This window comes from Pleurodeles waltl, chromosome 2_2 (genome assembly GCF_031143425.1).
Source record: "Pleurodeles waltl isolate 20211129_DDA chromosome 2_2, aPleWal1.hap1.20221129, whole genome shotgun sequence".
NCBI classification, from domain to species: domain Eukaryota; kingdom Metazoa; phylum Chordata; class Amphibia; order Caudata; family Salamandridae; genus Pleurodeles; species Pleurodeles waltl.
Window position 1 is genome coordinate 316,808,478 of NC_090439.1, and position 24,980 is coordinate 316,833,457.

At 43.0% G+C, this 24,980-nt stretch overlaps 1 protein-coding gene across 2 annotated transcripts in view; it reads right to left on the bottom strand.

Annotated features, from left to right (window-relative positions):
• Positions 1-24,980, bottom strand: part of ATP9B (ATPase phospholipid transporting 9B (putative)) — a 2,250,419-nt gene that overhangs the window by 71,382 nt on the left and 2,154,057 nt on the right. For both annotated transcript variants that reach the window (XM_069219789.1, XM_069219790.1), the window contains exons 24-26: positions 22,780-22,935; positions 2,828-2,892; positions 1,803-1,911 (exon numbers count right to left, since the gene is read on the bottom strand). In XM_069219789.1, coding sequence (XP_069075890.1) covers positions 1,803-1,911; positions 2,828-2,892; positions 22,780-22,935 — 330 coding nt within the window. The remainder of the gene's footprint in view (positions 1-1,802; positions 1,912-2,827; positions 2,893-22,779; positions 22,936-24,980) is intronic.

The window sequence follows — 24,980 nt, forward strand, 5'->3', positions numbered from 1 at the left end:
AAATCGCAGAGCCACAAAGAACACTGAAATTGGTGCGCCAGAGTTAAGGCCCCAAAAGGGAAAGCCCTGTCCCTAGAAATCAGTTCGCAAGAGGGGAGGATGGGTGGGTCAGTAAGGAATCTGTAACTAGAGCATGTCTCAACCAGATATATCGTTACCGAAGGTAAGTAACTTGTACATCTAATAGAGACTTCTAATTGCAGATTCCTTACATTAGAATAGATACCCAAATAATGACATCCTCAGAGGTGGGCTGCGAACCAAGATCAAACTAGAAAGTCCTGCAGGACCAAAAGACCAAATTAGCAGTCCCTACTGTCCTGACTGTCCAGGCAGTAATGTTTAGTAAACGTTTGCAAGGATTCCCACAGAGCTGCCTGACAGATATCCAGGACAGTATCTCTGTGTGCTAACGCAGTGCAAGCAGCAGTTGCTGAGGCGGCATGTATTTACTACTCCCGACGTCATCACAGCGACTACGACGCCCGCGGAGTAGACCAACTTCACCTACCGGAGCACAAGGGTATTGCTCAAAGAAAAAATCTCCCGATCCAGTCTGACACCTGGGGGGAAATTCTAAGGTAAGGAATCTGCAACTAGAAGTCTCTATCAGATTTTTTTTCTTAATTATTTTCCATTTTCATTATTGCATTTCTCAATTTGCATTTGTCGTTGCTGTATTTATCCTTTAAAGATTCTTCTTTTTTCACATAATGCTGCTTTTTCTAAGTCCACTTCTACTTCAGATATCGTTCCCTCCTTACCCATTTGTTCTCTACAGTACTTCCGAACAACCATTGATAATAATTTATAGAGACAATTTGGGCTAATAACTATTCCATACCACTGGTACTAGGAGAAGTGACAATGCAGCAATAACAAAACGATTGTGCATGCGCCTCTGTCCATTTTAAGTGGAGTATTATTTATTGAATGTGTGGGTTTTGCCAAAACAATTAAATACACCTGTGCTAAGAAATAGAAAAAAAAGGCTTGCTTATGAAGTTTTGTGCCCAATGTAAAGAGCCACCTGCGATTGCAAACCTTGCAATTCATAAAATTACAGGGTTTGAGACTGTCACATGACTTATTTTCGATTTACTAAACCACTTATGTGAGTCAGAAAAGTATTTTCAAGTCACAAAATGTGTTTTGTGATCCATTGCAAATCGCATTTGTGGGGGGGTGAAATCCCAATGGTATGTATCTACGGACCAGTTGTCAACACCATCAAGGAAGTAGTAACTGATTCGCAAAAAGGAAGGTGTCCCTTTGGGATACCTTCTCCCTAATGAATCCTGCCAGGAGTTTTGAAGGGGTAGGAGAGCAGGCACAAGCAGTGGTGCAGGGGGGAACTATCTGTTCCTCCCCATGTATTCCCACATGGGAAACGTTTTTTTTTTTTTTTAAGTCAGTACTCGTTCCTTTAAGGAATGCAAGCTACTGTAAAAATAAATAAATAAAATAAAGGTTTCTCATTTGAAAATGAAAACACAAGGATGGTGGTCTGTTGTTCCTTGCATGCCACCATCTCTGTTTATATAACCAATCTCAGGAGGTAATTTTGAGTCTCCTTGCGCCTGGAGATTTTGCTGTGTGATCTACTAGAAGATAAGCTACATCCCAACATCAGACAGCTTCCAAAAAGTAAATTTGTAACATCGGACTGTTATTTCTTTAAAATGTTTTCATCCCTTTTTTCTAACTACTGCTGTGATTTAAAATTCCCAATAAAGCTCGATAAAGCAGATTTATCATTTAAGCCATGGGCATATTTCTACACATTCAACGTCACCCAGTACCTTTGTAAGATCCTTATAAAGCTCTGGGTATAACATTGCTGTCTCTGGTTTCACATCCTGATCCAACACTAGAGAGAAAACTGGAAACATGGTATAGATGGTTGCATACCTTTAACAAGAGAAAAAATAAATCACAATGATTACATTGAATAGAACAGTGGTTTCCAACCTTTTTACTCTGTGGACTCCACCCCCCAACTTTATTATTACTGGAACCCAGGGGCCCCCACTGCATCATTATTGGAATCCAGCGACCCTCCACTGAGTCATTACTAAAAGCTGGGGACCTAATCTGTTCATATTTAAATTTTTAAGCGCTCGGGGATCCCCTAAGAAGGCTTTGCAGTCCCCCAGGGGTCCCCGGACCACTGCTTGGGAAACACTGGAATACATGATTCGTAGTTGTTCTGATTGTATGCCATAATGCATCTATCATTTCCTGTTAATCAGAAGAAAGTGATTCTCTGCTCAGGACAAATATGAAAGCAGTGAGCACTATTTAAGTCAAGGGACGTGGGGATATTACAATCTTCAGTTGCTAAAACTGGAAGCACCAAGCTTTTTGAAGCAACCACTGTCAAGCAAAACCCCGCCGACTAGGCAGGGGGTTAAGCTAAGTTACAATCTATGAATTACCACTTTTTCAGGTTTCTTGATGAGATACAATTACTTTATTACCAACAGCCAACAGTTCAGAAAGCAAGATAGCAGTGATGTATGTGCTGGTTTTTATGATTATTTATATAGTCGGAAAAAAATATTAACCCCAATCAACATGAATAAAATCCCTTGCTTTCCAATTTCTGTAGCTGTGAAAAAAATCTATTTTCAGAGGGGAATGCTTTTTACCCTCAATGCTAACTTTAAATGCATGAATAATACAGGAAAACCTAATTATACCATTTGCCTTTACACGTAATTAGAAGGCAACGGATTGAGCGTGGCCCTGACAATGAACTGGTGTAATCAAACAAAAATAGTTTTCTTACCAAGTTGTCACCAACTAAATAGCATCTTTAACTTACCCTACCATTAGGAATCCCTGGTACAAAGGAACAGATGCAAAATAGAAGACTGAAGAAAATACAGCCTTAAAGAGAGAAAACAATAAATTAAAAAAAGGGAGTAATCAAACACACTGCACTGCTTATGCTGGCATCTGGTTCAATTCATTACGGTTCAATGCAGTTATAAAAAAAACTGGAATATGTACAGTTGTGTGTAAAATCGCTGCCTATCGATCTCTGCTTACAAAGTTATGTTTTAAATCACCAGACATTTACACTTGATTTCAGATATCTTACAGCAGAATATTTCTACTGGGCATTTACCACAATGTTTGCAGTTGTATTTATGGTCAATAGACAGGCCACAACATACGAATTATCTAGCATCAATATACACACCACATAACAGATCCATTCTAAAATCCACTGTGGGTCAACAATGAACATGTACTTACCTTCGATAATGCCTTTTCTGGTAGAGACTGTATATAGTGACACATTTCTGGAAATTTTCATGCAGTACCCCAGCGCGCCGGTTGGTAGTGTCGTTCCGCTCTGCATCAGTAATGGAAGTGACATGCACATTGCCTGTATAGGCACCATCCCAGCATGCTGGCAATTTCTTTCTGTAACTTTTCCACACCAGAAGCGGAGTACCACAAAGAATGCTGTTGGACCTCTATGCCTTAAGAGTGCCTATATGCAGAAATCCATTTGAGTAGAGGGGAGGATGAGAGGGTTGGTAAGGAATCTGAGGCAAAACAAAATCTCAACCAGATAAGGTGTAACCTAAGGTAAGTAACTTGCTAGCTGCGTATTCCTTACCTCAGATTAGATACCCAGCAATAACTCCCTGGTGGTAGTTCTGCCAACAAATTAGATCAAGAATTCCTGCAGGACTGAACAAGCAAAGTACCCATCACAACAGACCTAACTGTTGGATCAGTAGTGTTTGGTGAATGTGTGTAAAGACATCTAATTTGCTGCCTGACATATGTCCAGGTCAGGGACTTTGCAAGCTAACGACGTGGTTGCATCCTTGGCCCTACTGGATTGATTGTGCAGGCCCTCAGGGGGCTGCTTCTTGGTCAGTGCATAGCAGATTTTTATGCAGAGTACAGTCTATCATGAGATGGTCCATTTCTGCACAGCCATTCCTTTCTTTGCTCCAACATACCTAAAAAATAGTTGATCGTCCACCGAGAACTCTTTAGTTTAATCAGTGTAGAACAACAACGTTCTTTTTAGGTCCAGACAATGGAATCTCTACTCTTCTTTAGAAGGATGAGGGGGATCAAAGAAAAAAGGCAAGGTGATATTTTGGCCTACATGGAAGGGAATCATCACCTTTGGAACAAAAGCAGCCCAGGTACTCAGAACCAGTTTGTATGGGTAGGAAGTCCTACAGGGAGAGTGCACAGACAGTGCCTGCATTTCGCTGACCCTCCTGGTCAATGTCATGACTACCAGAAAAGCTGGTTTGATGGTTAATAATCAGAGTGGGCATTTGTTCAGTGGCTCAAAGGGTGTGCACATTAGGAAGGGCAAGTCCAGACTGAGGTCCCACTGGGGCATGATGAATGGTCTTTGGGAAACAGATGTCGGAGTCCCTTAGAAAATTGAGTCACAACAGGTGATTTGAAAAAGGAAGGTTGGTCAAGCAACTGCAAGAATGATAATATGGCTGATAAGTATCCTTTAACAGTGCCCTGAGCAGAGCTCTGCTAAGCCAGAGGAAGAACAAACAGTAAAACTTGGAATAAGGATGCAGAAAGAGGGTCAATGTCCTTGGATGAACACCATGTTACAAACTTTTCCCAATGGCAGGCATATGCCATCTTGATGGAGGGATGCCTGGCTGCCAGAATAACATCACAGACTTCGGGAGAAAGGTCAAAGGCTATCAACTGCCATTGCTCAATCTCCAAGCATGAAAGCGAAGGGTGCAGATGCAAGACCCGGCGCTGGAGCTGTGACAGAAGACCCTCCCGAAGGGGCAGCCTGATATGAGGACTGATACTCTCATATTCAGGAGTTTGGGATACCAAACTCTCCGTGCCAGTCTTGAGCCACAAGAATGACTTGGGCATGGTCGTTCCTGATCTTCTTGAGATCTCTAAGCAGGAGTGGTATCAACGGAAAGGCGTACAGGAGGCCTGAGCTCTAATGAAGATGGAAAGCATCTCCCAGTGAGAGCCGCCTTGAAAACTCCAGCTTGCCAAACTGATGGCACTGCAGTTCTCTGCAGTGGTGAATACATCTAACCAAGGTTCTCTCCAATCTCGAGAGAGACCTTTCCCCACCTCCGGATGGAACGCCATTTGTGATCTGCTAGGCATTGACAGCTCATCCACTATGATGCTCAGACAGCCTGCCAGACATTGAACCACCAGGAAAATGCTCTGGTGTTCCAGCCATGTCCAGAGACGCAGATCCTCTTGACAAAGGGTCCACGACCCCACCCCATTTGTTGCAGTACCACATGGCGGTGCTGTTATCAGTGAACACTTAAATGAACCTTCATTTCATCGAAGGAAGAAAGGCTTTTAATTCCAGTCGGATTGCTCGCAGCTCGAGCAGGCTGATGTGGAGCTGGGACTTCGCAGGAGACCAGAGACCTCTGAACTCCACTTCTCCCAGATGGCTGCCCCAAACTATAAGTGAAGTATTTGTCATTACAGTCTACTCTGGGTGAGGAAGGGAGAGGGGTCTGCTGCTGACGTAATTGCAGTTCGTCAGCCACCACTGCCGGTCTTTTGCAATTCCCTCCAAGATCTGGACCATGTCAGAGAGATTTCCTTGATGCTGTGCCTTACGGGACTTAAGGTCCCCCTGCAGAGCTTGCATATGCCAACAGGCATGTATTGCCAGCAGCATTCAGGGGGCCATGAGGCCCAATAGCCTCAGAGTCAGTCTCACCAAAATCCATGATAAAAGGCTAAACACCAGAATCATAGTCTGAATATCCTGGATTCGTCATTCGGGAGAATAGGCCCGACACTGCACTGTGTCCTGAACAGCTATGATGAAAGGTAACTTCAAAGAGGGAGTCAGGTGTGATCTGGCACATTGATAGTGAACCCCAGTGAGTGCAGGAGATTGGCCATAGTCTGGAGGTAGGAGACAACTGCCTGGGGCAAGCCTGCCTTCAACATCCAATTGTCGGGATAGAGGAAAACTGACCCTCATAGATAAGCTGCAACAACCGCCATTACCTTGATGAACATTCAAGGAGGGGATCACAGTGAACTGATAATGCTTGTGGCCCACCATGAACTGCAGGTAACACCTATGAGCAGACAAGACAGGGATGTGGAAATAGGCATCCTGGAAGTCTAGCTTTACCATCCTGTCACCTGGATCTAGGGCAGACAGGACCAGAGCATGTTAAACTTCTGATTCTTCAGGAAGAAGTTGAGAAGGTGCAGGTCTAGAATAGGAATGAGACCTCCATCCTTTTTGGTCTTCAGAATGTAGCAGGAATAGAATCCACAATCTGCTTCTAATGCTGGCAGTCTCTTAATGGCCCCAGGGGCAAAAAAAGCTAGTACTTCCTGATGGAGAAGGAGCGATGTTATCCATCAACTGATTGAGAGAAGATGGGTCCAGAAAATGGATAGAGTAGCCACTCTGAAACATTTGTAGGACCCATTTGTCTGATGCTATGGACTGCCAGTGGGGCAGGTGATGGTGGACCATGCCCCCCACTGAGTGCCTGTGCAGCTATAAAATGGCAAACTAGAGTGGCTTTGGGTGGCAGTTGCCAGGGAGGTGGCAGACTGGGTCACCCTCTATCTGTTTGTCAAAAGTCATTTGGGGGAACCAAAGCCACGAAAAAGCTGGGAAAGCTGCTGGCTGGTTGCGAAAGGACACAGTTGGTAGCCACTGAAGTAACGGAACTGCAGACTGCGGTTGGTGGGAACCATGGATAGGTCCAAAGATCTGTTCACATCCCTGCTGTCTTCAAAGGGCTCATGCTCTGAGTCTGCCTTTTCGACAAAAGGGAGAGAGAGACATCAAAGGACATGTCTATGAGAGAATACTGGACATCCCCTGAAGAGTCCGTGGTTCTCAAGCAGGCATGGCGCCTGAGTGCCACTGATGAGGTAATCACTCTGCCCAGTAAGTCAGTTGAGTCCAGCCCAGATTTTGGGGTGAACTTTGCTGTGTTTTGCCCATCAGCAACAACCTGGGAGAGTATGGCTCGGCCCTACTCCAAGAGAATGGTCAACACTTCAAATCAGAATCAAATCAGGGTTTATAGAGAGTAACTACTCACCCGTAAGGGTCCCAAGGCGCTGCACTTGTGCAACCAAATCCAACACAGCGTGGGCGTATTGGCCCAAAAGGCAAGCAGTGTTCACCGACTGCAGTGCTAGGCTGATGAAAGACAATATTAGCTGGCCAAGGATGTGCAGACTTTAGGATTCCCTATCCAGTGGAGTGGTAGGGAATATGCCTTGGTTGATTAGGGAGTCGGAGGCTTCAACCACCAACCTCTCAGGTGTGGGATGCTGAGTGAAGAAACTGGGGTCCTCAGGAGCGGAACAATGGTAGTGGGCCATTGTCCTGTGCCCTAAGTAGGAAATCCTTAAAGGTTTCATCAGAAGGGAGTAAAGGTTGGGAGGGGGAAACTCCCGGCTCAAGCACTTTTTCAAGCCGTTCGTCCTGACTGCTACTAAGAGCAACTAAAGGTGCAGGACCTCAGCCTCCATCCGTGCAACCCTTGCAAATGAGGCTAACTCGTCTGCAGCCAGGTAGAAGAGACCAAGCCAATGACTGGTGACGTGTCTAACCTCCTGGCATCCAACAGTTCTTTATACCACTTGTTCTCAAGTTCATCTAGGCAAAGAGTCATCAGACGTCTTCCAACTGTCTCCCTCTCAAGGCCTATTAAAAGAAAAAAGAAAAAAGCAATGGCTCTGACTTGGAGGGCATGGCAGTGATAGGCGCTGGAGACGACGTTGGTCAACATTGATCGTGCTCCATATTGTTTGGTTTGGTGCCGCTGTGGGGCATCAGTGAAGCTGGGAACAACTGCACAGTCGCGGTTGTGGGTGGAGTCGCTCCAGATCCAACACCGAATCTATGGGGCCGAGGGCAGACTCGCCAGCAAGAATTCAGTAGGGGCCCCTCCCGAACTCGTGGGCCCAAGGGGCTCCAGAAGGATCAGGCCACTCAAATATGAGGTGCATGGCTTCATAGACCTTCTTAAGATGAGCAAAGGTTGCTCCGGCTCTGGAAGGTGCAGAGTAGAACCAGGCACAGTCTTTGTGAAGGACAGAGCCCTTGAGTGGTGCTAATATTCCTGCACCTCGTCTGAGAACGTGGACAGGTATCGAAGAATGCTGTGTCCTCTTTGACATCTTTCACTTCTGGGACTAACCCGATGATTCTGATTGGGATGATGAATGTCGGGAGCAGCTCCGCAGACTGTCCCAGGACCCTTCATGGGACCTTTCACAGCGCCGTCTGACATCTTGCAGCAAGGAGCCTCAGGGAACGTTCCCTCTGTGCCTTCGGGTTCATGGCATGGCAGTAATCACAGGCCTCGGAGTTGTGGTTCAGCTCCAAGCACCAAAACAAACCAAGTGTTGGTCTGTCACAGACATATGCCTGTGATAAGCACAACAGGGTTTAACCTGTTGGTTTCTTGGGTGACATCCCTCGCACACCAGGAGAAAGAATTACAAAAAAAAAGTCATTCCAAAAGTGACTGGGGTAGCTCTTCAAGATCTGCACTGACTGGTCCAGAAAGAAGAGAACTGATGTGAGTAAGCTGGGGTGGCACCTATATGGGCATATAATGTGTCTTTTTTAGTACTTTGATTGTATACAGCTGTTTTCTGTGTTGTTTAGGACTAAACTTTATGGATTATGTTTCTAGTCCAATGAATGGTGAATTATATTTAAAAATATCAAAAGTATTGTATTTTATTAAATATTTATGAATTCATAAATATTGTGATTGGGGCATAACTTGTTACTTTTGATAATGAAGTTACATCTGTTGCTTCTAGGCTGATAATTGAACATCCACATAGCAAAAGATTGGGGTAAAACTTTGTGTTAGAATTGCCTCAATAGGTACCACAGCCCCTTTTGCTGACGCAAACCCGAAGGACACCACCTACCAGCACACAGGGGGACGGCTCGGAAATGTTCAGATCCGTCTGAGGCCTGGAAGAATCTGTGGCTAAAAAAGTCTCTATCAGATAAGGTATGACAACATGAGCGTCAGTTCATATCCTTGTGGGCGGAACTCTAGAAGCCATGTACAGGCAGGTAGAATGATGTCAGACATGACAGGTAGAAAGAAATGAGGGACAGTGGTTAAGTTGCTGACTCTGCATCCTCAAGACCGGAGTTTTAAAATCTGCCAGAAACTATGCCTCTTAGAAAAAACAACAATGGTCCAGATGTAAGAAGCCAATAGCTGGTCCCACATCCTGCTGTGACTTCTAAATGGCCCTTTAGAATGTACAAACCCATTTTGCGACTCTGTAAAAGGGTACTGAATCCCAAAATGGGCTGAAAAAGGCATAACAAATCGTTATTTGAAAGAGGCATGGTTAGGCCATCCCTCCCAAAAAAGTATTAATTATGTATGGCATGTGTCAATGTTTTCCAACATAAATCTCATCACAAGACATTTAAATTTTACCAAAACCCAACATGGAGTCATAATCCGTTGCCATTGGGACACCTTTGCCAAATGTTTATTGGGGAGGAGGTTGTGGTCCTGGTTAATACTGTCTACTCTCAAACAACAAACTTTTAAAAAGCTAAAACTTTAAAAAACTAAAAAACCCTGATGCATTTTATATATATAGTGTATATATATACACAAATATATATATACATATATATACATACACACACACACACACACACATATATTTACATATATTTACATATATTTTTAAAAACAATCACAAACACGGTGGTCTGCTGACCACTGGAGGCTACCATCCACTTGATAGACACCAGTACAAGCAATAATTTCTGAACAGGACTAGGGCGCATTAAGCCTCTGTATTTCCTAAAACAGTATTTTGATCAATTGAAGAGGATGTAAGAAGAAGCATTCTAAATCTTTATTTCATCAGCATAATATAGCTAAATATTTTTAAAAATACAACTGAGTTGTTTCCACTAACAAGGTGTTAATTACGTAACAAAAATGTTGGTCGGAGCGTGTTTTATTGCTGGGGAAATAAAGGTTCAAAGAGTGTGTGTGGGGTGGAGGGTGAGTTGCATCTCTGCAGTTCTGGTTGACATCACATTTTTCACCTGGAATAATTTTGGCCCCTGCGCTTTGGTGAGAAATTGGGCTTGAGGAAACAGCGTCCATCCGAAAAAAGTTCTGCATGCTGAACTGGTAGTAAAAATGACTTAATAAGGTCTAGTTGTAAAATTAACTAACCCTTCAGAGCCTTAACGAGCAGCCAGGGAGGTCACTGGTGGGCTGCTGTTTGCCCACATCTGCCGAGTCATGCCTTAGGAGATATGCAGCATCCTAATCTCGTTCCTCCTTGCCAAGGTCCACGGGATTGTAAGCATCACTACTGTTCTTTTCCCCCACATTGCCAAACTTTGTCATGGGGAAACTGATTATACCGTGTGTGTTTAAAAATGTTTGTACTATCTCTCACTCATTTTCGAAGGGCAGTGCATTTAGAAAAGGTCATCAGGTTTGCCCAAGGACGGGGACAAATATTGCTGTTTTACCCATCCCACCCTCTTTTAAGGATGATGGGAGTTTAAAAAAGCATAGTACAATTAACCATTACTCAAGTGCCATTGCTATATTCCATGTGATGTAATATTCTATGCAAGCATTGTACCATTCTATCTTGTAACTATGGGAATGAGAGAGTCACCATGGGTCTTAGAATTACTGGCTCTTAATGCCTGGAGTCATGGGAGCCAACAGGGGTCTTTCTGTTCGTGGGCTCTTTTGTGGTCATTTACTGAAATATGGAAATAAAGACCATATTTCTTCAGGTCTGACTTGCATGGCGTTTTTCAACAACTGGAGACAAACTACATTTTGCTACTAGGAGTGGGGTCTCTGTTTGTTTTTCGCATAACTATAAGACAAGCTTACAGATGAGACTGTTCGACCACTTGATGCTTCACATGTTTTCTACCGGGAATCTGACGGCGAACGGGAAAGAAATTACATTTTTATTTTTCTGACCGGCTCCAGTGGTGAGTTATTTTCTCTGTGTTACAAGCAGTGCTGTGCGTTTTACTTTTCAATTACTGGCCTATATTGAGGAGCAAAGTTTTTCCCGCTCGAGCATTACCGGCACATCTGATTTTTAAGATTTTATCATTGCTGGAGCCCATGTCGATAGTAAATATCGGGAAAAAAAATATATATACTTTAACTCTTTCAAAGGCGTTTCATAACATGCTCATGTGTTTGACCTATCTCTTTCAACGGCGTTCAATCGCGTGCTCATGCACCCGCCAAGATTTCTTTTGACAACGCTTTGTCACGCGCTGGTGCATCTGCCAGGACGTCATTGGAGAGTGACACAGCTCTCAGAGAGTGGTTGCTGGCTATCTAATCACGTAGCTACGCTGCTTGGAAGCACGCTGTCGACACGCGGCTGCCATTTTTGGAAGTATTCGTGATGTAGGTTGGCAAATGGAAAGGTATTTGCCTGATTTTGTGAAGTAATTTGCCTGTTGTGGAGAAATCTTTAACGTTGCTCAGAAGCACACTGTCGTCACATGGCAGCCATTTTAAAAGTATTCATGACACAGGATCTCTAGTAGAAAAGTGTCTTGCTTAGAAATCCTCAACCAGGGCACATAATTATATTTTATAATCTGAAAAATTGTTTAATACTTTTGTTTTTACTTCAGACTATGGCGTAAATACAACGAGTAGTGCAACCTCCTCCATTTTTACAGAAACCAGGAAAACCAGATATTAAATGGAGAGACTGGCTTTGTATTTTTGAAAACTATATTGATGCCATTGACGCAATAACTTCCCCCCTCCCAGGAAAAAAGCACTGCTATTTAATCAAGTGGGGGTGGCTGGTCAAAATGTATTTGACAATTTATCAGTAGTGCCTGAGCCTGATGTAGGAAATGCATCTTGGAACGTTTTTATTGAAGCAAAAGAGCGAATGTTTAAACAATAATCGGAAGACACTAGTGTGCTACTTGAAAGGTACAATGTATTCAAATGCAAACAGTCAAATGATGAAACAGTAGAAGATTTCATTGCGACCCTACGAGTTTTAGCTTCAAAATGTCAATTTGAGAATAATGTGGACGCCTACATCAGGGATCAGTTTGTGTTCAACTGCTACTCGAAAAATGTGCAAGAAAGGTTGTTAGCCTGTTGAAATACCACACTTTTAGAAACTATTGATATTTCCAAGAGTATTGAAAGGTCCATTCTAACCACGCAAGTCATGGCCAACCATAAAAATGAACAGAGTACTTTATTAACAGGTTTACCTCCAGTTAATTGTATTACTGAGGAATCCCAAACATGTGCATTCAGTAGACTGAAACCACCTTCTAGAGGAGGGGCAAAGAAAATGTGTTATAGGTGTGGTTCGAAAAATCACATAAGAAATTATTCGTTATGTCCAGCAATTGGTAAAACGTGTACTAATTTTTTTTTTAAAAAAGTCATTTTCATGCAGTCAGTGGGGGAGGTCAGAAGTCATCTAATAGAGTCAAGATCCACGTCAGCCAGGTGGAAGAACCTAATGGAGTTCAAGAGTGCACTCAGAATTTCTCCTGTGTACTCTTAACTCTAGATGATGACACAGAGAGCAATCAGAATGTTTCTGTTAGCAAAACTTATTTCTGAAGGTGTAATTACTACTAGCGACTCATCAGAATGGGTTTCTCCGATTGTGCTTCCCAAGATACGATCTGGTGATTTAAGATTATGCGTTGACTTGAGGTCACTAAATCAAAATATCTTAGTAGACTGTCACCCACTACCCCGTATACAGAAAATGGTGGCAAACACTGGGTATTCTAAGTATTTTTCGACCATTGATCAAAATGCAGCTTATCACCAAATTGCTCTCAAAGAAAAGTCAGAATCTCTAACAACTTTTGTCACACCTTATGGAGCTTATAAATACTTAAAGGTTCCATTTGGACTTTCATCAGCTGCAAGTGTTTTTCAAATGTTAATAGATAACTTGTTTAAAGAATAATCTCATGTCCAAGTGTTCCAGGATGAAATCCTAATGCACACCAAAACCTAGAAGGAACATATGAATGTGTTGAAAAGAGTATTCCATACTTTAAAAAAGGGGTATGACAGTGAAAATTTAGAAATGCAAGTATAGTATCTTGGACATAATATTTCTAGTTCTGGTATAAGACCCAAAGAATGTAATGTAGAAGCTAAAAGAAAAGCTTCACTCCCACTGATAAGGACACCCTGAGATCTTTGTTAGGTTTATGCGAATACTATGCCCGGTAGAAGCTATAGGAAAAGCTTCCCCTCCCACTGATGAGGACACCCTGAGATCTTTCTTAGGTTCTTGCGAATACTATGCACGATTTATACCTGGTTATGCTCTTCAAGTGCAACCGGTACGTTCAGTTTTAAAGAAAGGTACCAAATTTGTGTGGTCAGAAGAAATTAATAAAAAATTTGAAAATATTAAATAATTGGTTATCAAAGCTCCTGCACTACAATCATATGAACCTTTGGGGAAATCTTTAATTTCAGTGGATGCCAGCTTAAAAGGCCTGGGCAGTTTTTGTTCAGTGGGAAGATGGAGTTTAAAGGACTGTAGCTTTTGCCTGTAGAGCACTTTCCCAGACTAAAATGAATTATATCACAATTGAAAGGGAAGCTTTAGCTTGTGTATGGGCGGTAGAAAAAATTTAAACGTTTGTGTGGGGCACTGCATTCCAATTGTTTACTAATCACAAACCTCTTTTTTTCTTCTAAGCGGTAACGGTCTAGGCAAAGCTTCTTCAAGATTAGTTTGCTTATTGTCAAAACTACAAGAGTATAATTTTGCAATCAAATATGTGCAAGGAGGTAAAAACTATCATACAGTTTGCTTGTCTTGTTTACCATTATCTAACACAAGTGATCTGAAAAATTGCGTAGAGGATTGTGTAGCTGCAGCCACTGATGTAATTTCTGTCTGTGAAGGTGAGATCACAGAGGATGAATGGCTTTTAGCTACACAGCAGGATGAAACGCTACAGAATGTTTTTCATTTTTTAAAGGTATGTTGGCCCTCTGAGAAATCATTGACACAAGAATTGAGATGCATTGCAAAAGTGTCAGCAGAACTGTCATGTGAGAATCAAATATGTCTGAGAGATTGTTTCTTTGTTCCACCGACTAGTTTATGAGAACGTATCATGATGATGGAACACACTGGTCATTTAGGTATTTCATCTACCTGCAAAAAACTGAAACAGTATTTTTGGTGGCCAGGGATACAAAAATGTGTTTCAACATTGATCCAGAAGGGTTCAAAGTGCGTTGTATCTGATAAACACTGGAAAACATATAACAAACCTCTTTTTCCAGTACCTCTTCCAGCAGGGCCCTGGGTTAAGGTGGCCATGGATTTCATGGGGCCATTCGACTTACTACCTAGACAGCAAAGATTTGTAATAGTGGTAGTGGATTACTATTCAAAATGGATCTACTATGATTTTGTGGATGCATCTAATACCAAATCTGCAATAGAGTTTTTAAAAAAGGTTTTCTGTGTTGAGGGAAATCCTCAATTCATTGTAACTAATAATGGAATGCCTTTTGTTTCAAGAGAAATGAATGAACGTATGCTAAATTTGGATATCAAACATTTAAAAGTCGCTAAGTATAATCCATCTTCCAATGGACTAGTTGAGAGAGCAAACTGTTTTTATTAAGGAAGGAGTTCAAACTGTTCTTTCAGACAACTTAGATGTAGAGAAGTTTTTGGATGAGAAGATGTGGGCATATTTAACAACACCTCATTCCACTACTGGGGTCTCTCTGATTAATAGTTTACGTGACAGGGATGTCAGGACGACACTTGTACCCAGATGGCTACAGTCTACTACCACGATCATAAATGATCAGATAACCATTGACAAAGCTGTTAGAGATGTAGTGTGATATAGAAAAGACATACAGAAACAATACTTTGATAAAAGAAAAAGTGTCCAAGATGTTAACATTAATGATTGGGTTTCAATAAAAAAAAAAACTAATAGAGTTATGAAGGTGGAAGAAAATAAGTTACTTACCTGTAACTGTAGTTCTCCAGTATTGGTATCTTTCATAGATTCACATGCTTGAATCATACCCCGTCGTCGAAGTGGGAGTCCCACGGTACATAGAAAGCAATAAATAGAGAAAAACCTCTCTTTTTTTTTTTTTTTTTTCATTGAAGTCAATAGGAAAAAACATCTTCAATTGTAGAACTATCAGCCTCTTTAGAAAGAGCCCAAACTTCAGCCAATCAGGCGCGACCACCCTCTTAGAACCCTCAGCACAGAGGCTCAGTCTGTCAGATTTCTCCGCACTAGTGTACACAGGAAAAAATTCCAGAAGGTGAGCCTCTCTGGGGAGGAGGGTGAGTCGCATGTGAATCTATGAAAGATACCAATACTGGAGAACTACAGTTACAGGTAAGTAACTTATTTTCTTCTCCAGTATTAGGGTATCTTTCATAGATTCACATGCTTGAATCAGAATAGTCAGCAGTAAATGGATAAATTATTATTTTCTTGTAGTACCAACAGAATGCATAAATATATTGCATGTTGACTGAATGTATATAAGCGATTAAATCTGCAAATTAAGAGCTAACCATTCCAGTACATGTAGTATTCATCCATTATATACAAATCTATATATAAACATTTATACATATACATATATATATATTCCATGTAGCAAAGAAAAATATGAGTACCTCTAACTGCATATAAGAAGGATATACTCTAAATTACATATGAAATGAGACACAGAGGACGGAGGGTAAGGCTTATAGGCTCACCTTATGTGAACAAATTGCGCAAAACCGCTTGTCCTATCGCAGCATCCACCTTGTCCGTAGCTTCCAGGCAGTAATGCTGGGTGAAAGTATGAGGACGTGTCCATGTCGCTGCCTTGCAGATTTGGTCCAAAGGAATTCCAGCGAACAGAGCCGTGGAAGTGGAAACTGCTCTAGTGGGGTGCGCCCGGACCTTAGATGATAATGGCTTTCCCGCCAACTGGTGGGTCAACTGAATGGCAGCAGAAATCCAACGCGCTATAGTTTGTTTAGTAACTGCGCTACCACGATTGACCTTTCCAAAGCTGATAAACAACTGTTCAGATTTACGGAAAGCAGTTGTTCTATCTATATAGAACTTTAAACAGCGCTTAATGTCTAACGAATGCAGAGCTCGTTCAGCTGCCGTTTGAGGATTTGGAAAAAATGTTCGCAGAACTACTGGTTCGTTTAAGTGAAAAGATGATGGAACTTTAGGTATAAACCTTGGATTTGTTCTTAAAATGACCACCTCCGGCTTGAATTGAAGGAAAGGCGGAGAAATTGTAAATGCCTGGATATCACTGACTCTTCTTGCCGATGTCAAGGCTAAAAGAAGGGCCGTTTTAAAAGAAACGAACTTCAAATCCACTCTATGAATAGGCTCGAACGGATGTTTCATTAATTGGGAGAGCACAATGTTCAGATGCCATTGTGGTGCAGGACGGTGAATTGGTGGATATTTTCTGAACAAACCTTTAAGAAATTGTTTGATTATTCTGGCAGACCATAGTGAAGGTGACTGAGGGGTCCGTCTGTAACGAGATATGGCAGCCAAATGCACTTTAATCGATGAATGCGAAAGACCGGATTTGGCGAAATGTAGTAAATATGGCAAAATCTGTTCAGGGGATGATGACAGAGGATGGATGCTGGAAGCAGCGCACCACAAACAAAACCTCTTCCACTTGAATTTGTATGTGCGATTTGTAGACTGGGCTCTGGCACAGGCAAGTATCTCTCTGCACTCCGGAGGAATATTCAAACCATCAAATTCATAGAATTCAGGAGCCAGGCTGATAAACGAAGAGATGTCGGGTTGGGATGACGAACCTGACCCTGGCTCATTGTTAGCAGATCCGGAATTGCCTTCAGCCGAATGTGAGGTTGTTCCGATAGCAATAGAAGTTCTGTGAACCAGAACTGGCGTGGCCATCTCGGAGCGATTAGAAGAATCCTGCATCGTTCCCTCTTCATCTTTAGCAGAAGTCTCGGGATGAGTGGAAGCGGGGGAAAAGCGTATGCATAAATCCCTGACCATCTGATCAAAAACGCATTCCCTCTCGAACCCCTCTGCGGATGCCAGCTTGCGAAGTGTCGGCATTTCTTGTTGTCCTTGGTCGCGAATAGATCTATGGTGGGCTTGCCCCAAAGGTGAAAGAGATTGTTGAGAACCGACTGATTGATTTCCCACTCGTGGCAGCTGGTTCGACTCCTGCTCAAGGCATCTGCCCAGATGTTGGTGATCCCTGGGAGATGTTCTGCTCGGATGGTGATTCCATGCTGAGTTACCCAATGCCACAGCTCCTGTGCTTCCAGGGATAATGCTCCTTGTTTGTTGATATATTGCATGACCGTGGTGTTGTCTGTCCTTATCAACACTGAGGAGTCTTTGATGTTCATGAGGAAGGACTTGAGTGCCAAAAACACCGCTCTGAGCTCTAATACGTTTATGTGGAGAGTTGATTCTTGCATAGACCATTTTCCCCTCACGGAAAGATCCTGTAAATGAGCACCCCATCCCTCCAGGGATGCGTCCGTTGTTACTATGTGCATGGTCCTGTCCTTCAGAAATGACAGCCCGTCTGAGACTAGGGGAGTTTCTTTCCACCACGTGAAAGCCTGTTTCGCTGCAGGGGTGATTTGTACTAGCTCGTCGAAAGAGCCTTCTGTCTGTTTCCACTGGTTGTCTAGTTGTTGTTGAAGAGTCCTCATGTGGAGGCGACAGTTCCTTATCAATGGAATGCATGACAATAGTATCCCTAGAAAAGACTTGTAAGTCCGTACTGAAACGGACCTTCTTCTGCTGAGCCGAGCTGCTAAGTTTCGAAGTCTCTGTCTTCTGTCCTGTGAAGGAAAGGCTTTTGCTTGTAAAGTGTCCAAGATGGCTCCTAGAAACGTGATGTTCTGAGTGGGTTCTGTGTGAGACTTGGGGTAGTTGACCGACAAACCCAAAGCTCCGAAAAGGGAGAGACATGTTTCCGTATCTCTGGCAGCCTTCGACGCTGTACGTGCTTTTATTAGCCAGTCGTCCAGGTAAGGGAAGACCTGTACCCCTAATTGTCTGAGGTGGGCTGCCACTGGCACCAAAACCTTGGTGAACACTCTTGGAGCCGACTTGAGGCCAAATGGAAGTACTCTGAACTGGTAGTGAATGCCTGCGACCCTGAACCGCAAGAATTTCCGATGATTGGGGTGAATTGGAATGTGAAAATATGCGTCCTGAAGATCTAGCGAGGTCATAAAATCCCCTCGATTGAGGAGGCTCAGAACGTCTTGAAGAGAGATCATGCGAAAAGATTGCTTCTTGAGGTATTTGTTGAGCGATCGAAGATCGAGAATAGGTCTCCAATCTCCGTTCTTCTTCCGGATAAGGAAAAAACGGGAGTAAAAACCTATTCCCCTCTGATTTCTTGGTACGATATCTATTGCTCCCTTGCTCATTAAGATAGCATTCTGTTCCATAAGCTCGTTGAGGTGGGCTGGCGGGGGGCCTCCTGGCGGTACTTGAGGAGGAGACTGGTTGAATTCTAGTGTATGCCCCCGCTTGATAATATCCAAAACCCATCTGTCTGTTGTTATTTTGGACCATTGATGCAGAAACCCGGAAATTGTGCCCCCTATACGAGTGTTGGTGCAGGGGCTGGGTGCAGGCATTTGATGAGGGTCACTGTTTTCTAGTCGTATCCTTGGGTCTGAAAGCAGATTTTCCTCTTGTTTGCTGTCTGAAGCGAGCCGATGTTTGCTGGCGAAAGGAATGCTGTTGTTGCTGGCCATACGTTGAGCGATATTGGCCTTAGTAAGAGGAGTACGGTCTATATTGTTGAAAGCCTCCTCTGTGAGAAAAAGTACCTCTCCCTCTCGCTCCTCGAAAGGGTTGCCTCTTGTACTGAAGCGCTGCAAGTGATTTGGCTGTTTCAGTGTCTGACTTGATCGACTGCAATGCATCGTCGACATGTTTTCCAAATAAAAGTTCTCCATCATATGGCATGTCTAGAACTTTCAACTGAACTTCTGGCCTAAAAGAGGTAGCCTTTAGCCACCCTTGGCGTCTGAGAACCGCAGCACCGGCCAATTGTCTAAAACCTGTGGAAGAGACATCAATGGCAGAGTCTATGATTTCGGCCGAAATCTTTTCTCCTTCTTGAAGAATTCTGCGTGCTTCTGCTCTACTGGATTCAGGTATCATGTCAATGAATTGTGACATGTCAGACCACATCTGACGATCGTATCTCCCCAGTATTGCTAGAGAGTTGGCGGCTCTAACAGTGGTGGCAGCCATGGTTGAAATTTTTTTACCTATGGAGTCCAGACGCCGTCCTTCCTTGTCTGGAGGTGCGGTCAGAGAAGCTGACGGATTCCTGGATCTTCTCTGGCTGCTTGGGAGATAACCGAATCCGGTTTAGGGTGGCTGATTAGACATGCTGGGGAGTTGTCAGGTGCCTTATATTTCTTTTCTAGCCTGGGCAAGACTGCAGGAATGGAGGACGGAGTCTGCATGACCTTTAAGCCTTCTTCCCAGATGAAGTCGACAATGGGAATGGCCCTCACTGATTTTCTTGTGTCCTCTTTAAAGTCATAAAGAAAACAATCTGATTGTTTAGACGTAATCGGTAGCTGGAATCTCTTGGCAGCTCTCTCCATGACAGAATGGAAACCTCCAATGTCCTGCGGAGGAGAGTCCACCGGCGGTGGTGTAGATGGAGATGGAGTCTGAATCTGGTACTCATCCCATTCCGGTATTAAAGAGTCTGAATCTTGTATCTCCCCTTCTTCCCGTTCCTCTTCGGATGACGGTGAGCCAATGCTCTGAACAGAAGGAGGTACTGTGATAGGGTCTGGAAATGTGGAAGGTCTAGCCGGAGTGGACACTGGTGTCTGCTGAGGTTGCACCGGTGTGGAAGAACCAGGCGGTGGAAACCTTGCATAATAGTCCTGCATCATTTGCTGAAGGTTGTTAATTAATGATACCGGCATTTGTACTGTCTCTTCTGATTGCTCGAAATGTCCCTGATCCTGTTGGTGGGAAAATTGCTGAAGATCCTCCTCTTCATCCTCTTCTTGGCATTTTATACGTAGTTCGGACGGACTACGCGCTACCGGGAAAAATCCGTCATCCGAGTATCCATCGCCATCATCATCATCATCCGCAAAAAGATGCTGCGGAGGGACGGGTGTAACCTTGCTGGGCGATGTATGCGATGGTTGTAATATTGAGGACCTTACTTGTACAGGCAAAATCCTTTGCGGAAGGTAAGGTGATGTTCCAGGAAAATGACCCGTCGACGGAGCTGTCGTCGACGGAGCTGTCGTCGACGGAGCGGGCATCGACGGAGCGGGCGTCGACGGAGCAGGCGTCGACGGGACCGTCGGTGTAGTTGGTGGTATCATCGTCGACGAAGTAGTCGTTGACGAAGCCAATGTCACTGCGTCACCCGTCGACGGGGTTGACAACGACGGAGTTTTCACTATCCGGTGCGTCGACGGGATCTTCGTCGGCGAAAGCGACGGCGACCTCCTGAACCTCTTCATCGATGAATGTGTCGATGGTAAAGATTTTAACTTCTTACCCGTCGACGGCTTCTTAATGATCTTTAAGGTGTGCGACGACGATGGACCATACTTAAGGCTCACCGATGTTATCGTCGTAGACGACAGCGGAGATGAAGTCACTATCATCGGAGACGGAGGGGCTGTAAACGTAGCCGTCATCGTAGTCGTCGTCACCGGTAGAGCTGTCGTCGACGGAGCGCTCGTCGACGGTGTCGTCGACGGTGTAGAATTTTTGGACGTCGACGGAGACAGAGAACTGGAAGGCTTTTTAAGCTTCTTTGAAGAAGAAGCAGGTGTTGATGGTTCTGAGTGAACCCTGCCACTTGCTACCTTAGATGTTGAAGGTAGATCCCCGGTGTCCTTAAAAGCATGCAGCTTCTTGGCTGACTTAGCGCTTGCAGGGGATAGGCTCTCCACAGACCTCTTTCTTTTCTTTGAGGTCACTGTGTCACTGTCTTCTTCGGAAAGAGCTTCTCTTGCCTTCTTTTTCTGGAGCCAAAGTAGGAGCCTGGCTTCTCTGTCCCTCAGAGTCTTATTAGGAAAGGTCCTGCAGATCTTACAGTCCTTGACCTTATGCTCTGGATGTAAGCAATAGATACATTCCTTGTGAGGGTCCTCACAATAAAGTCTTAATTTGCCACAGGTCCCACAAGGTCTAAAAAGGCCCTTTCTTGTAGACATGATGGAAAAAAGTCTTGAAGAAAAAACTGAATTGAAATTCTCTAAAGATTTCTCTTGAAGAGATGGAAAACTGAGCAGAGCTCAGGGAGACTCCCTTACACACGACGTGCGGTAGAAAATCTGACAGACTGAGCCTCTGTGCTGAGGGTTCTAAGAGGGTGGTCGCGCCTGATTGGCTGAAGTTTGGGCTCTTTCTAAAGAGGCTGATAGTTCTACAATTGAAGATGTTTTTTCCTATTGACTTCAATGAAAAAAAAAAAAAAAAAAAAAAAAAAAAGAAAAGAGAGGTTTTTCTCTATTTATTGCTTTCTATGTACCGTGGGACTCCCACTTCGACGACGGGGAATGAGTCAAGCATGTGAATCTATGAAAGATACCCTAATACTGGAGAATCAAAGTTTACTTGTCCTGTCAAAGAAATCAGAACAAGTAAATCTGCTGTTTTGCTTCAAAAGAAGGGATGCTGGAATAGAAACAGAGTGATTCCTATTACAGATGCTCAAGCTGATATATACTTTGAAACATGTACCTACAATGATATAGATCAATCTATGTTGATCACTGATGTTATCCAGGATAAGAGAAGTTCTGAACAATTTGTCTGTGTGTCTTCAAGGAACGTTCCTGATTCTTGATAAATCTGTTCTTGACACTCAACAACATTCAAGTATTTTCACTACCTCCAATGATCTTGTTGTTCTTGATGGTCAACAACAGAAAGAAGATGACTTGGTTGAGCTAACCAGATCGAATTTGGAGGTTTAAAAACAGTAGAACTTCTGGTTAAGTTTAAAGATTTTGAATTGTATTAGGGTTGTGGTATATATGTCTCAGTTAGGTATTTTGTTATAACATAATTGCTTTAGTTTTTGGTTTTGTTATTTATGGGGGGGAAGGTGATGTAATATTCTATGTAAGCATTGTAACACTCAATCTTGTAACTATGGGAATGAGAGAGTCACCATGGGTCTTAGAATTCCTGGCTCTTAATGCCTAGAGTCCTGCAAGCCAACTGGCGTCTTTCTGATCGTGGGCTCATTTGAGTTCATTTACTTAAATGTGGAAATAAAGACCATATTTCTTCACATCTGGAGAAACTCTACATCCATGTTTACATTTCTAAAGACCAGTGGCCCTGGTCCAGCTCAGGCTTGTCCCTGTACCTGGTTAACAGTAGCATACCGGAAGCAGGGATTACAGGCTATGTGACCTTTGAAAGCGTGTACGTATTGTTTACATATAGTTATGAAAGGGCAGCATGGATAATACACTGGCTTTCACTGGGTGCTGCAGGTACAGTTCAAGCTCCTCCCACTCTCATAGGTCCATTCTTAGTGTGCCAATCAGAAACAATCCACAAAAACACAACCAATGTAAGGCAATAGGGTTTCCGGCGAAAGTAATGGCAGCAAAGCCGCATGCATATATTGAATCACATTTATTTTGCTCAGAAATCACGCCAATTACCTGCATAGTGGAAATAATAAGGCCCCTATGGATGACAAACTGACTCAGTGCTGCAGATCTTTTGTAGCTGTTACGACCGTGCACCATTAGTAACCTTCCGATGTGCTTGAACTGGGTGATGGAAAAATCTGCTGCCAGTGAAGCTTGTTTTCCCTCCTAAGTAAAAATGAAATTAGTTACTGAATACCACTGAAAAATATTAATAATAAAAATAAGCTGTAGAAACGATATATATATATATATATATATATATATATATATATATATATATATATATATATATATCTTTATAGCTTTCATACCCACTCTACCAATACATCACAGCTGCAGCACCAAACATTGCACGAGTTACCTACAAGCAGTATCCCATGTCCAAAACACACAGAGCAAGAATAAAGGAATAAAGGGATAAAAGAAAAAGCAGTGATTTAGCGGTCAGTTGGTTACTCAAATGTCCAAGCCTCTGACGCCAAATGACCCCACACCCTCTCATGGTTTCTTACACAACCCGTGCCTTTGTAGATCATCTCTCTCCTCTGGCACAATCGTCCATTCCACTGGGCCACACCTGCAGGTTCGGAGGGCAAGCCTCTTGCCGGTGCATTGCAATGTCTCTCGTTGCCACCACAGAGCCAAGTCCTGCCAAGGTTCTGTATGCACGGTAATCCATCCACCCTCCATTACTTCCAGCAAAGCTACCTTGCAATCCAGAACTGCAGGAGTTTTTAGAATATTTGCTAAGATGTCGTAGATTTCCTACCAATAGTGCATTATAGGGAGGCAAGCAGAAACTACTAAATATTATCAAGTGGCAGGTGATCATTTTCTACATTTATACCAAATAATTCAACAGAACCGCTGCACAAAAAGAATCATATGTAATTGCATTACTGTTATCTTCACAACACTGGGAACTATTCACAAACTGCATTTTGTAGTACGTAACGAAGAGTTACAGTAATACTACGAATATACTACAAAATGCTATTCAGAAACCTACAGCAGGAGAGCTTCACTGCAGGAAAGCTTCACTTCTCCTGTCTTTTCTGTACAGAGATCACTGACAAGATGGCAGACATCTCGGCACACTTAGGTATACATTTTCGCAATAGATGTTAGGACAAGGGACAGTGGTTAGAAAACAAGGAATTCTTACTACTAAATGGGAAGTGTTTAGATAACTTTATGCATGGTTTTAAGGAGGGGCACGCTAAAGTAAACACTTTTCTACAGAAAAATAATACCACTGGTATTCACAAACTACACTTCTAAAGTCACAACAGACTTACACATGTCAAAAACGGTTGTAAATGTACTTCAGCCTAGCCCTGAAGTGAAGCACCACACATGGACACCAAGAAGTGCTACAACACACCCCTGAGCAAACAACAGAGGCAAAGAGATACAAGTAACACCCTATAGAGACCAATGTTAAAATACATTAGTTAGACATTTAAATTATATACATATATTAACTACGTGCGGTTGCCAGTAGCCATAGTTAGGACCTCTTTGGCGTTGTTTGACTAATCTTCATGAAATTTTCCCAAAAAAGTGTGCTAGTGATTTTTGTTGCACATGGAACGTTTCAGGGTGATCTGTCAAGCGGGGCCAAGAAAAAGGAGGAGTCAAAAAAGTGTGTTTCCCCTCTTAATTCCCATAGGAGTTTGAACACAACTACAGCCCGAACAGCTGGACGAAATGACACAAAATTTGGCAGACTGAGCTTTTTGTTTTTTGGTGTAAATTTATTTGCTAATTCTCAAGAAATTTAAGGAAATCCAAATTACTATATCTAGGGACACTGATTCTTTGAAGCAAATTGGCTTATACGTGCGCCAATACGAATGCCGTGATTGACTGGCCAGAACCTGAGCAGATTGTTTCGGCCTTCCATTTTATTTGATCGGAACAGTTCCCAGGTCTCAAATGAAATGACAGAAAGTTGCATAAGGGATCAGACTGGCTGTAACCTGATCCCATTTCTGTAATAGAGGGGTCTTTGAGGGACCTTAGATGGGTAGAATATGTCAAGAAAAAGGGTTTATTTCCCCCAAGCATGATATTCACGAACCGCCAGGGCGCCCCGCCTGACGTTACGATGATTTCACAAATACTGCCAATTGTTTTTTTAAAACAATGTATAGACTCATTCAAACACTAATTCATTCACTCATAGATGCACTTAGTGACTCATGCAC